The sequence below is a fragment of the Lepidothrix coronata genome, unplaced genomic scaffold (assembly GCF_001604755.1).
Source record: "Lepidothrix coronata isolate B3197 unplaced genomic scaffold, Lepidothrix_coronata-1.0 Scaffold78, whole genome shotgun sequence".
In the NCBI taxonomy this organism is placed as follows: domain Eukaryota; kingdom Metazoa; phylum Chordata; class Aves; order Passeriformes; family Pipridae; genus Lepidothrix; species Lepidothrix coronata.
In genome coordinates, this window is record NW_016690258.1 from 2398897 (window position 1) to 2413749 (window position 14853).

General features: G+C 44.1%; 1 protein-coding gene across 3 annotated transcripts in view; it reads right to left on the bottom strand.

Annotated features, from left to right (window-relative positions):
- Nucleotides 1-14853, bottom strand: part of STAB1 (stabilin 1) — a 62513-nt gene that overhangs the window by 38069 nt on the left and 9591 nt on the right. For all 3 annotated transcript variants that reach the window (XM_017819894.1, XM_017819893.1, XM_017819895.1), the window contains exons 3-13: nt 10748-10884; nt 9170-9285; nt 7948-8033; nt 6815-6884; nt 5871-5966; nt 5298-5414; nt 4356-4552; nt 4028-4161; nt 2230-2357; nt 1249-1340; nt 170-292 (exon numbers count right to left, since the gene is read on the bottom strand). In XM_017819894.1, the coding sequence (XP_017675383.1) occupies nt 170-292; nt 1249-1340; nt 2230-2357; nt 4028-4161; nt 4356-4552; nt 5298-5414; nt 5871-5966; nt 6815-6884; nt 7948-8033; nt 9170-9285; nt 10748-10884 (1296 nt within the window). The remainder of the gene's footprint in view (nt 1-169; nt 293-1248; nt 1341-2229; nt 2358-4027; nt 4162-4355; nt 4553-5297; nt 5415-5870; nt 5967-6814; nt 6885-7947; nt 8034-9169; nt 9286-10747; nt 10885-14853) is intronic.

The window sequence follows — 14853 nt, forward strand, 5'->3', positions numbered from 1 at the left end:
GTTGCTTGGAGTGTCTGGTCTTAAATCACCTCACTTTGGACTCCACAAAGGAGCTTGTTCTGATCACAGGCAGGCTGATTACAGAAAAGGTTTTCTGGTTAGGGAAGTGCTCAAGCTCCAGTCTGTCCTGTGTGAAAGCAGAGGTCCAGGCCTTCAGGAGATGCTTTACCTGGCTCGTGAATGTCATCTGGTGTCCTGACAAGGTCCACATTGTCTTGGTTTTAATCATGTCTTCTATTAAGTGCAGACCAGGAACAATGTGCATTCTGCACAACCGCTCAGCAGTGGTGTCCTTTGGGGAAGAGAGCCCACAGAAAAAAGATAAATGACATGTTCTTTCAGAAACCTCTTTTACCATAACATTACCTTTCTCCCAGCTAACACACACAGAGAAATACTTAGCATACAAGATGGAACTTCCCTCTTCATTTTGGATCACTGGAGTAGCACTGTGGCAAAACTCTCACTTCTGTTTGTGTACATATTCAAACACGGGGAGACTGATTAACCTGCAAGTGACTTTAGAGGAATCCTCCAGACAGAAACCTATTGGATTTGGACAATTTGAGAACTATCCTTGCGTGGTCCAGATTATAAAATTTGTTGAAGCTCTCCATACCTAACCTTTGTTGATGCTGAATGATGTAGGTGGTTTAATCTGCTAAATTTGCATTTAGTTTCTTCTTTTCTGTTCTGGACTTTCCATCACTGATGCTTTTGTAAAACAATCCTTGGTCAATACTGATTTAGGTGGAACTGGTCCTTCTGGGAACAGGTAGACTAGATAACTCAGGGGCCTTTACTGATGTATTTTCTATGAATCCAGAATTACCATTTCTGGCCATAGGTCCAAAATCCAATACTTCGATGCAATACTCAGCCCCTTTTGAAAACACCACCCTCAAGCAGTGAAAAGCCACCTAATGTTTTGAGAATAGTCACACACAGGAGGTTCAAGCTCTAAATGAAGAATGGTCAGAAAGACTCACACTTCCTGACATTAAAACCAAACAAACTCCATCAGTACTGAAGAAAGAGACAGAGATTTTTAAAATAATGTAAGGGATGTAACATCCTCTGTGAGACTGCTACTTAACCAGACAATGAAAACTCTTCCCAAGAGACAGTTTCTATAAATATTGCCTGCAAAAGTTCCTCTCTTTTGTCAATCAGTTTTTACAGGCTACAGGACTCAGACAGGAAAGAACCCTAAGACAGCAAAAATTCACTAAACCCAAGAAAACTTACATTAAATTCCGTTCTATCATGAATGGGAAGAAGGGATGGTACAAAGACTGTGAAGGGCCCGTATTTAGTCAGCAACGTCGAGCAACCAGAAGCTGTAAAAAGAGGGGCAATGTGAAGTATTTACTTGGTGTATGGTTTAACTACAGCAATAATTATTCCTCTCCTTAACAGCACAAGTCAATCTACACATTATCAGCCCGGTTCAAGTAACTAGTACTTGTTTACAAGGAAGCAGAGGGAGTTTACTACTGTTATCACAGCCCAGCTTGGTTGCTTGAGTTTTATGCTCTTGCCAAGAAGATTTCTGAAGGATTGGTGACTCTGGTGCACTTTGAATCACTGCTGAAATTTGCAGAATATTGATAATAATTTTGTTCCTCCATGCTTACCACCTTATTCTTGGGCCCAGTCTTCCCCTTGAAACAACTAATTTTTGTGTCTCATCAGTATTTTTTAACATTCACTGCTTCTTGAGAAGCTGCTATGAACCCACAGTTGTCACTCAATCAACAAAGGTTGTTATTAAGTCCTACTGCACAGGAGTCAGGAACCTGGAGATCTTCATGGGGTCGCCCATAGCATAAACCATTATGGAAAACATATGTAAAAAATGAGTGGCAACATTGATATGAGGAGGGGTATTCACAAAAGCTAAGCTGAGGTTTTAGCCCTGTCTCTGTGCTCCTGCCAAGGCAGTGGAGATAGAAGATGGGCAGAGGACAAGCTGGAGAGGGTATCTAACATAAATAAGCTTTGACATGACCCAAAGGGTTCTCATTCTGTCAAATACATAATACTGAACAGTTTCCCAAATTCCCAATCCAGAACTGGTAAGATAAGTTCAGAGATGTGATGTGTTTAATTTTGCAGCTCATGATCATACACTGTGAAACAGATCTATTATGCTGAAAGTAGCCCTTTCTGACACACTCTCATCCCCACATTTGTTCCATACCCCAAACAAAACCAAAAAACATTTACCAAACATTTTCCTGGCGATGTTAAATTTCCTAGCAAACCTTCCTCGCAAATTGAGCTGATTTATTTCACCCAAGAGATCCTTATAGCAGCTTCTCCCATCTCCAATCTCCCCTTCTTTACACACACAGCTAAGAGACAAGAATGAAACATAACAAACCATTATAAACTAGTTTGCAACACATTCAACAAATGTGAGTAGAACAACACATCAGAATTCAGGCTTGAAAGACAAATCCCGGCTTTAAGATCATAGGATCATGGAATGGTTTGGATTGGAAGGGATCTTCAAGATCATTTAGTTCCAACCCCCCTGCCATGGGCAGGGACACCTTCCATTGGACAGGTTGCTTGGAGCCTCATCCTGCCTGGCCTTGAACACTTCCAGGGACGTAGGTAAGAGCTGAGTAACTTCTGCCTAAACTAAGTGACAGGGAAAAAGATGCACACTTCTGCAGAGCAAGCAAATTTGACTCCCAAAAGAATGAAGATGCTTTCTCTGATAAAACCAACGTAAGGACTGCTGTATAGTTCAGGGTACAGATATCCCCAATATATTTATCAACACCTTTCTAACTTGATATTCAGTCAGTACCAGTCATTACAACATCTGAAAATTTGAGGTAATGCATAAAAAACCATAAAAATCACAGGCTAAGTGGCAATCTGGCAAACAGCTCCTATGTGACCCCTTGGCTTCAGCGAGAAGTGCCAGCTCAAGCACACCAGGTATCTACAGTTCATCTCAACTCAATGAGGGGCCCAGGCAGGCTGATGACTTCTCATGAAAAGCTTATCTACATGTGAAAATCTCCGTCCTGCTTCACACGGATCCACAGTCATTACTCAGGGACTCCTGAAGATCCCTGGCCGATAACTGTGTTTTTTCCCGTTTGGGCTTTGTCCAAGATTGGCTCTGCTCTTTCTGTTTCAGCCATGCAAAGACATGGGACACAGGGGAGGGATCTGACATCACTCCAGCCTCACAGGGCTGAGTGCCAGCAGCTGGGGAACACATATATAAGGCAGGGACTGTGCTGAACACGGTGTCCTGCTCTGTGCCTGCAGATCTTCAGAAAGGGAAGCCACTGTGTTTCAGTCCTGGCCTGGAGCACACGAGGAGCAGGTGGATGATAATAGTTTCAGCAGCACTGGAGAAGGAAAGGTCAGGGAGATGGGCTTGCTCTTTCCCTCTTCAGTCTCAGTCAAGCTCCATCTTTTCTCGATAACACACAAAATCCTCAGGTATGCAAAAATGATCCTATATCTGGCGATATTTCCCATGTAAGGAGTATCAACTTCTAGGTGTTTTGCTCCAAAGGACTAAATGAGGTCTGGTGTTCCTTCACTCAATTTCTCCCTTCCCTGTCCATCTGCAACTCTAATTTATTTCCTGCTTATAGGCCTGAGTGGGAGAAGAGACAAAGACTTATCCCTCAGAAGCAAGTGTGGGCAAATGTGAGCAAACAAATCACATATTTCCCCTTTAATGATTGATTATTAACTCATAATAACCTACTATTACCACTAACCTGGGAGGCTACATCTCCAGTTCACATCACAGAAGGCCCTGCTACCCCAGATTTAAAGCATCTTGTGACCCACATACCAAAATTTACAATGACAGATGTAAAACTTCTCTTTCAATGCGTTTGTTACAAACAGGTTCTTCTGAAAAGGCGACTGTGGCCCATATTACTGAGATCATTCTCAGTTTCTTCAAAATTCAGCTCATCCCAACTCAGTCTCCATTCTAGCTGCAGATTAAGCTCCTTTATTTGGAGGCTTTAAACTGGCTTACCTAGGATTCCCCTGAGAATTAATCTCACACTTGGAAGTCACGTCGCAAAAATACTGCCGGCAATCATTGGGAAATGCAGAACACTCGGACGAAGGAGTTCTCCTACTCATCCCAGGCTTGCAAGCACAAGTTGCCTAAGGGAAGGCAACACAGTGATCATAGAGCTGCATTCATCACCTTGTACCCACTAAGTTACCCTAGAAAAGAGCTGCCTGGTTTCCCTTTGCAAAGTGTAAGGTGAGGAGAGCAGATCTGAGCAACCCGATCATCAGTTCATTTGAAGAGCTTCTCACCCGGTCATTTTTCACACCTTTGCTGTTGTTCTTACCTCTCCTGGACGTCTGTAAACACAAATTGTAGAGTTTTCTGGGCAGCCCCCATTGTTGTCAACACAAGGGTTTATGGGCTGGCAAATGTTCCCATCTCCTTGATATCCTTCTTTGCAGGTACATTGATATGTTCGTGATCCAAGAGCTTTACATACAGCGAAGGGGGAGCATGGAGAAGGATAACAAGGATCCTGAGCTGCAAGTAAAGGGATGAGAGGTGAGTATAACCAAATTTCTGTTTTCAAAACAGCACTTGCTGCAGCACAGCAGAATGCAAAAGGCCTGGAAAGAATGGAGGAATTTGTACTATTAAACTTCTAAAATTTCACAGGAAAATAAAATCATTTCAAACAGCAGACATTTGGGTTTTTTAAATCTGAGGAATTTGGATGACACATTTTTCAAGTTACTTTAGTAACAGAAGTGTGAGTGACAGAGGATGCTTGGATTTACTTCTGATTTTCCATCATATCTGAGGATATATGAAAATGCAGTTTGATCACCAAAATCTGCAAAAACCCAGTGAAAACAGAGCTGTCCATAGCTATTTCATCAAATGCATCTTATTGACTCTCTTTTAAGAAAACCAATTCACAAACTTAAATCTGAAGTCAGTGAAGAACTCTGTCAATCACACACCTTATTATTTAAACTGATTCAGACTCACCAATACCCTGCTGTCACAGTTATTTAGTACATACTTATAAGTGAGTGCTAGAGGGAACCTGCAACTCTAATTCACTTCTTGCTTTCATGACCAAGTGAGGGGAGAGACAAAAACTTAGCCCTTAATATTAAAGGGATTCCTAAAAAGCTGGTTCTTAAGCCTCTTCAGTGATGTAGGCATTGTGTTCACCGTGATCAAACTCATCTGCAGATACCAATGCAATAAGATTTTTTCCAAACAGGGGACCATTTAGGGTCATTGAGAAGTTTCTCACCTTGGCAAGTGCTCCCAAGCTTTCTGTAGCCCAGCTTGCAGGCACACTCTGCAGTCCCATCCCTCACCACACACTCGCTGTTGGGCTCGCACCTCACACCTTTGCACAGGGGCAGCTCTGCAATCACACAGCAAAGAGAGTTTCCCTTTGAGCATGTAGGGCCCTGAGGGAAGATTAACTTATCTTACAGAATTACCTCAACATGAAGGCAAATGTGGTTTCCAGAGGACCCCAAGCTGGCACAAAAGCCAGAGGATATAAGCATTGCAGGCAGCTCTAAATCCCTGGCAACCTAAGTAGCCAGATCCCACAAAGCTTAGGGACAAGAAAGGTTCTAGCTGGTTTCCAGAGACAGAACAGAGGCATAAAGGGGTGGTACATCTGAGCCACTGCCACAAAGTGGGGAGCAGACCCCAGCTTTTCCCTCTGACTGGATAGATCTCCAAAGCTCAGATCATCTTCCCTCTACATTTCCAACCTATTCATTGCCCCCTGCACCTTCAGGGACACATGCACCCAAGCCCACAGCTCAGGTTACTTTAAGAGCCCGTCTGCAGCTCCCAGTGTATTTACCTTGGTCACACCTGGGGCCTGTGTAGCCTCCATAGCACGTGCAGCTCCCATTCCCAGCGACGCCGCTGTTGCACTCCCCGTGCACACAGTCACACACTGCAAGGGAAGTCCAGACAGACCTGACCTTCAGCTGCCAGGCAGGGCACAGGGCTCCAGGCAGGCACAGGGCTCCAGGCAGGCACAGGGCTCCAGCCCAGCTGCCCTGGGACTTGGCATCCTGATTTCCCACCAATAAGCCACAGCAAAAGTATCTCCTTATAAAAATTGGCCATGGCAGTCAGAGCTTTGAGAGAGTAAACTGCATGTCCTGGGCTCAAGAAGACAAGGTACTGCCCTGCAAGACAGCTCTGAATACAAGATCTAGACCAGTTTTTCAGGCACACGTGCACAGCACATGAGCACAACCAACAAGATCTCTCCTATCTCAGCTGTGTGGACACAAGGAACCAGGAGCTGGACAAAAAGGGGTCCTTTAACAGCCAGGCTGCACTGGTCATAAATCACTTCCCAAAACACCAGACATGAAAAGCAAATTACTGTGTGTAATGATTTTTTATGGAGGGCAACAAGGAAGAAGCTGAGAGACAAGTGGGACAGTTACAGGAGTCTGAAAACCAGTTGAGCAGTGAGTATGGGTCGTGTCAGGGATGTAGGTAACAACTGGCTAAAAGGAGAGAGGAAACTGGGATAGCCCTGATAAGGGGGGAGAGAGAGATTTGCAATAGAAAAAATGGACTGATTTCATTGAAAGACTGAGAATCATTTGTCTAATGGGACAGCAGAGAAGGGCACAAAGACAAAATGCCCAGACACCTGCTATTGAACACTGCCAGCTCTCTGCCACTCTCTTCCTCTCCAGCACCCTTCCTCACCCAACCTCTCCCTCATCCTTCCTTGTTTTCAGTTATTTTTTTGGAGGTTTCACTTGAATTACATGTTCTTACCTGACTGACAGTCTGGGCCAAAACGATTTTCATCTCGACAGTTCTGGCAGGCAAACCCACTGTATTGCTCCTAGAAGGGCCCCAAAATGTGCCAGGTGTTATTTTTCTGTATCACTCTGTTGTTCCACACATTGGTATAGTTCAAGATCCCTCCCCATTTTTGATTTTCAGTGACAGCCTGATACAGCACAGTGAAGAAAAGTGACCTGTTCAGTGCCCCAGTAGCACTAACCAGCCCCATGGCAAAGGAGACCACAGTGTAAACTGACACACAGAGGGCATGGAAAATGCCAGCAAAATTCTGGTGGGCACTGAGGAAATGATGTCCTGACTAGAGACAGGCAGGAATGTACCAGCTGGCTTCTGATATCTCTCTGAAAAATGAATCTGGAATTCACTGATGCCAGTGGGACTTTTTACATTCATTTTACAGGGTTTGAGGTCCTTCAGCATATATTTTAATTGATATAAGGTGTCTTTGAGTGAAATCCAAACCCAACTTTTCTCAAAGAAGAGTCCAAGAGGTAGGATTTGAGCTATTAATTAAGGATGCTTTAAAAACATACAGTTCATAAGAGAAAATTTCAAGTCTGAATTGATCCACGAAACTAGAAATTTTAGAAACTGCTCTAGACAGTTCAAATGTGTAGGGATTTTTTGTGCTTTTGTTGTATTAAGTCTGGAAAGAGAAAAAAAAAATCTGTCCTAAGTTCTCTTTATGGTTCCTCCTGCTTTTCCTGAAAGAGGGAGACTGCCTTCCAAGGTGCAGGACTGATCCATGTGGGAAGTATATCATCCATATCTGGAAAAGGTGCACCTCATAAAGAGTCAACTGTTTCACGGCTTCTTGCAGCCACAGACAGATCTTGATTATTTGAACTCATCAGGGGGTTAAATTCATGCAATTCTTTTTTCCTTTCCTCCTATTCCTCCCAACTCCATATCCTTACCAAGAGTGCTATTGCAGACCACACCAATCCTCCAGGAAAACCACAGACACTGATGCTGGAATGGAAGAAGCTGCTAATGACCTTCCAGGCAGAAGGGCAGCCTTCATCCAGAACCTGTGCACAGACACTGTACAACCCCCTCTGACAAAACCACATCACCCTCAGAATAAACCAGGCACTGACCTTGCAGATGCAGGTCCCGTTTTGCTGCATCCCGTCCAAGCACGTCCCATGGCCATTGCAGGGATTTTCAGAGCCACCTGGACACTCTGACAGGTAAGAGACAGGCCAGGCAAGATTAGACTGAAGCACCACCACCTTTTTCCATCTTCTCCTCCCCCAGGTATTCCAGTTGTACAAAGGCAACAGCCTCTTCACCAGCAAATTATCCAGCACACCTAACACTGCCCCAGAGCTGCTGAATGTGGCCTGGAATGGCACCAAGGAGCAGTTGAGCTGCTAAGAAAAGCCTTTTAATAAAAGTCTAAGGAAAAGTCCCAACAGGCCATAAATAACTAAATTTCAACAAAGCCACTAAAGCATTTTTTAAGATTGAGCCACTGCTTGCATCAGTGAGAGGCAATTTCAAACATCTGAGGGGAATTCTGAAGCTCAGGACAGACAGGAGCCTGCTTTGCAAAGATACTGAGCATTTCCAGCTTTCCCTGACTTCAGGAAGAGCTGTAAGAGTGCCCAGAAAAACATGGTCCACAGATCTTCGGAGTGGGGTACCTCCAAATTCTGGGGACTATTTCTGATCACTTTAGGCATGCAATTTCTCTGACAAAGCCAGTTGCTTATTCAAAGCACTCTTTTTGCGAGGACAGGCTCAGGCACTCAAAAAAATCTCCCATTTTCTGCATAACTGGAGAGTGTCTTTCCCTATCCCAGCAGTCAATCATATGAAAAAATGTTCAGCTTAGTAGTTCTTGCTTTTGGATTTTTGAGACAAGACTAAACAAATTCTCATTACTTGGCATAAACCTGAGTGGGAGCTTTGGGATGGTTATTTTCTGTGGCTGAATGGCTGACTAACCCCAGACTACACAGCAGCACACGTGGCACAAGTGCTGCAGACTAGAGGGACATCAGAAAGATCTTCCTCTTCCTTTGGAAACTTTGTTAAAGAGGAACAAAAACATCCCTTTCCAAAAGTTTATTTTTAAAGAAGAGACAAAAGGAAGTTCCACCGCAGGAGGTTATGTTATGTGTTAAATGCAAGAGGATTCAACTCATCTGGAACAAAGAGATTCTGTGCTGAACTTCCTAGATAGATAATGAAGACCTTGTGAGTGTTTAAGGAGTAATGAAAATTAATCACCTAAGTGTATATTTAATGCCTCCTGTTAAAGCTGGTTTGACTTATTCAACAGTTAGAGATGATTGTAAAAAATTAAAAACTTACCATAGCACTCTGTACCCCAGAATCCTGAACAGCACTTTTTCTCCTCAATATCCTTCTTACATATGTGATGACACCCTGGCAGGGAAAGCGTATTTTCTCCTAACTTGACAGAGTATCTTAAAAAGAACAATCCAAGATTCATGATTACAACACAAACTTAGAACTGGCCTGTTGGAGGGTTTCTAAGCAGTCCCACTGTAGTGCCCTGAGCTCTGAAGGGAAGGAAGGGCCCTCATCCCCTCTGCCATGCAGCAACACAAGAGGTTGCACTCTGGTTATCTCTTCTCTAAGGATGCCCATTGATCTGAGCCTCAAAGATTGGTTACAAGAAATCTGTCAGGGACTGAGCATGAGACAGGACCTTGCATCAGGATGGAAACCTTGGATGCTGGAGGGTTAGACATGTAAAGTTGACATGAGACACTCCAGGGTGTCTCAACATTCAACTTCACATCTAAAATAACCTTGGAAGAACAAAATCTTCTCACGGGACTTGTCTCTTTCTGCTTTTTACTAAAAATTCCATATTGAGATGCCATAAATTTGGATTTAATAGCTGTATTATTCACAGATTCACTATTCAGTCTTGGACAAATCCCTTAAATCCCTCAAAGAAGCATCTTCTTTTCAACCCTTCATCCCTCCCCTCTCCACACAGGGTGAGTCCTTGGTGGCAGTGCCTCTTGTTCTGCACGTACACAGCACAGAACTATTCTTGGGTCTGTCCAACAACCACCACGAGAGCAGATAACACTCAGAAAAGCTGCATACACTCACATTATTCTTACACTCCATTTTATTTTTGGCACAACATCCTTCCCAAAAGGAACTTGGAAATTGTCTCAATAGCATTGCTGCTTTGGCTTCAGTCTGACTCCTGTGTGTGTGCAAAAACTGCTACAAGCTGCAAAACTGCCACCACTATTTTTAAAGTATTTTGACAGAATAGAGAATCACAGAAAGAGAAGACAATGGAGCTATATATGAACAGTTAACATTGACTACTGAATAGATACACAAACAATAATCTATAGCGTTTCATTTTTCAAAAGCTTCCTAGTAAATTCAGTTTTCTTTCATCCTTTTCCTATCACAGCCAAGCTCAACAGAATAAGAGCAAAGAACACATGAACAAGCAATTGTCATAAAGTGAACTAGGAAGGTAAAAAGTTCAGAGGATTATTGCTGGAAGCTGGGAGGATATACAAGGGGAACTATCATTATATTATTTTCCTAATAAGCCACCAAGGAATTCTGGGTCTGAAATAGGCTTCTGCGGTAGACAGACCTCTGTTAAGTTGCCACAGCAGGATTAGCAAGCTCAGATTGTTTAGGGTAAGTTAGAGGCAATTTGTTCTGTGTATATAGAACCTTATGCTCAGCAAAAAGCAAGGAAACAAAAGCAACAATAATAGGGGCCATAACCCCATTTTCCTGCATCTGAAAACAAAACTTCTTGGACCTTTACAGCTCAAAACCATGTGTGTGTTCTCCTGAAGGCACACACTACTCCTTGCATAGCAGAGCTGCACCAAAAGCTTGACACAGTGAGGAAATAAGTGAGGAAATAAGCCTTACCTGCAGTCTCTCACCCCTAATCCTTGGGTGGTCTTTAACCAGCCTCTTGGACACAACATTTTAGGTGCTGCAGCACAAGCAGTACACGCTGTGTTCAAGGTAAACATCGTCTTGACATTGCATCGCATGGATTTTAACTGAAAAAGAGAAACCAGGATGGAAACAAGCCCCAAACAAAACTGTTATCCCAGCCACTTACCTTGCCAACTTGTAATATCTTTATCAATTCACACAATTCTTGAGATACCACTGGGGAGGGCAGTGGCCAGTGCGGCTGCTGGGAGGTACCACACACTGCCAGGGGCTAAACCATCACACTGCTGCGTGCTTGGATCCCCTCGGCTCTCAGCTAGAAGGCAGCAGGGCACATCCCAGCTATCTTATCTTCTCCCTACGCCCCACAGCAAAAATTCTAACCATTTCTAAAAGAATCACAACTCTGCACTGCTAATTCCAGCCCATCTTTTACAAACACACGGCAGTGGTATGTGAGGACAAGCCCTGAATTAATAACCCTTGCCAGAAGCCACTGAATTAAAAGGCAATGCAGCATTTCTCTTTTCCATGCTATTGATTTGATCCAGTTCACTGGTGGTTTCATTGCTGTTCCACAGGTCTGAAGAACAGAATGAGTTGGTTCAGTCTATTTCCCACAGCCAGGAGCTGCTCACATAAATATTTCTCTTGGCAATTGTCTTCAAGAAGGTGCAGGGCTGTGGATGATAAGGAAAGGTGCTCTGCATCTCTCTGAACACCTTGGTGCTTTGACCCTGGGCCAGAAGGACTCCATAAACATTGGTAGGAATATCAGGTAGGAGACTTGGAAAAATCACATGGCAGGTGATTTATCAGCACAAGCCCTTCCACCCAACCAGAATAACTTTAGGGGTTCTGGTTTCCTCACAGGGCTTTTCTGTACCCCTGTTCAACCTTGCTTCTCCAAATGAAACACAACCAGAGCAGATGACAAAAGTACAGTGAATGATGATCATCATATGCCAACCTGTCACTAAAACTCATGATTTTACTCTAAAAGCATTCCCTTGAATTTCCAAACTCCTGCATGGAATCAAGCAACTGCATGGAAACCCTATTGCTAATTTTTAAAAAAGACAATATTTGCCACCGATGATGACAGAGAAAAGCTGGGAGGCATGAGCTGTGTATGCCCCCAAAGGTCATTGGCTGGACAAAGCCCACACAACTCACCTCATCTCTGCCTCCACAGGCACTGTATTTTTTAAAAATAAAAACATTAGATCAAATTTTGGGAGGAGGCCTTGATCTGGGATTTTTTTAAGCCAATCCTGAACAATGCTGTTAATGCAGCAGAACTGTGCTCAGAACCCCTTGTTTTGGATTCCCATCAGCAATCTCAGCTTTGCTTCCTCTGAACTTAAGCCCAAATGCATACATTTGCCTCAAGGCAAGGGAGGAAGCCCAGGGCTTCCCATCAGTTATCAACAGCTCAGGAAGGCCCTCTCAGATGATAGCCAGCAGACCCTGTCAGGAAAACCTCCTGAGAGATAACCCTCAAGTCCCAAGTCCACAGGGACATTTCCCTCGAATGTCTCATGACTCATATCCATGTTCCCTCTGACTGGAGTTGCTGAGCTTTTTCCCATGTTTATGGATCCACCTTCTGCAGCCATCCATGCAGAATGCTGCCCAATGAAGAAAATTATTTCTGTGTTTATGGTGGCCCTTCCCAATGGATATTAACTTCTAGTTGTGTTTCTGGGGCTTTCCTACCATATGGTAGCCTGAACTTCCCCTGGAAGCAGAATCCCCAAGGAACCTGTTATATCAAGGACTCCCCTGGATTACAAACAGCTCAAAACTAATCTGAGATCCACCAGACCCACCCATCCTTGTCTTGTGAGCACCAGCTTTACTAATGTTATCCAGCAGAAAACATCTTTGCTGTTCCTTATGTTTCCATCCCACTGGCACAAAGAGCAGTTAGAGGAGACTTCCCATTTTTCATGGAGCAACACAGAGAAGACAAACAATATGGATGAATAAATGAGGTGCCACCTCTGGAGTACTCTGTCTCTAAGGATCAGCTGTGCCATTGATGGGGTAGGGAACAAGTCCATGCAACCAGCTGATTGAAGGATAAATTAGGACTCCAGACTAAAGCTGGGCTTTGAAAGGAGCAGGTTGAAGCCAGGCCCACTGATCCCACAGAACAGTACATCTCCATGTTTCTAGTCTCATCAAGCGCCAGCTTTAACCTTCCCTGAGACAATGCCTTGGAAAGAGGGATGGGAAGATGCCCTAGGAAGAAGCACAGCTGTGGATGCCTTCCTGTGAGTTAGAATTACCCCACAAACCTTCCCCTGGGGTCTGAGCCCCTCTACCTGCACAAAAAAACCACATAAACAGTGGAGCACAAAGCACTGAGTTAAAATTCTCCAACCTTCTATCTTGTCTGTACTTTCAGGCATCAGACACATTTGGGCCTGTGTTCTCTGGGATGGTGGTTCTCCACAGTGGTGGAGAAAGACACCATTATTCACATGTTATTCCATTTTCTTTCTCTTCCCTCCATCAGTGTGGCTCCACTTCTAAATGAAGAAGGACAGTGGGAGAGGTGAGTGGCTGCCACTCCTCCCTGTTGGCATGTTTAATTATTTGCAGGCCTCTAAGACAAGACAGTTATTGTGGAATCCCCCCTACCCTACTGGGACACTTCATAAGTTTTAGGCAGCTTTCCAGTAAGACCTTCCCCTTTTTATAAGGAAATATGCTTGTGTCAGCAGCAACATGCAGGAGGAAAGAGGAAGAGAACAGTTGAGTGGAAAAGAATTAAAAAAAAATATTTCCCTTCTTATTTGAGTGACAGAACTGATGAAGCAGTCATTTTCTGGAGAATTTTGCTGCTTAGGAAAGCAGAAGAGGGAATCAATGCAACAGTCTGGATACTCAAATTTTGGAGAGGATGAAAGATAGGTAGAAGTTTGAGTCAGAGGTGGCTCCTGGGGCACAGCCTCATGGAAAACAATGATGCACTTCTCCCTTGGGCTCATCTGTGACAGCTGTTTCCAAGTGTGAAGAGGCTGGGAAGGAAGCAGCAAGAGGGAATGTCTGCCCCTGTGATGCAGCAGGGCTGCCTGGTGACAGCCACTGTTCTGATCAGGTGATGAGCCTGGGCTGTATCACACTTTGGGCACAAAGGAACAGAAAAGGAAGGCTGATGCTCTCAAACATCTCCAAAATTAAAGGAGGCTTTTAAACCAGAAGACATCCAACTGTAGCTGAAAGAAGTTAAGAGTCAGGGTGGTGCCTCTGTCCACACTGAGCTCTGTCTTCCAGGCTGGGCTGTGCTCTCTCCCTGCACTCAAACACTTGTTTGTGCAAGAGCAGCCACTGCCCTCCATGCTCAGATGAGACACATGGGAGCCTCTGGATGCTGCAGTTTCCTTCCCTCCTCTCTGAACAGATGTCCCTTACTGCTCAAGTGCTCGTTTCTCTTATGCCACCTCAAGCGAATAAGCTGGGAAGTACTTTGTAATTCCCCTCTTTTTCATCCTTTGTCTTTTCCTCCCAAACCATAACACAAATCCTTCTGCACGGCAAAAACCTCAAGGAAGAAAGAAAAACAGATTTGGACGTCAGTGTTCAGCTCCAACAATCCTGGGAGCCAGTTCTGGAAATAGTCATTATCTAATGAATCACCAAGTTTCCAGTGCACTTGTCTTTTACAAAACAGAACTGCAGACACATGTTTGAGTCATTATAGTTGTGTACCTCCCCAAGAAGTTCTCAGTAACATTTTAGCTGAACAGACCAGCAGCTCCTGGACACACAAACTCTTCACATTTGTTCAAGGAAGACACTTTTCAGCACGAGGATGAACAATCAAGTACAGAGATCACATAACAGAAGTTCTACTGTTGCCCTGGGTGTTTCTCACTGCACAGCACTGGAAACTCAGGGATGCTGAGGCCACTTCCCTCATCTCCCACCTGCCTCCACTCCTCCTCCAGCACAGCCTGGGATGGGCCTCCTCCCGGCAGACAAACTTTCATGGTTCTCACATCTGCTGCATCTCCCCCAGCCCACAGCAAGAGGTATAAAAATCCAAATTAGGCTACAGGTTC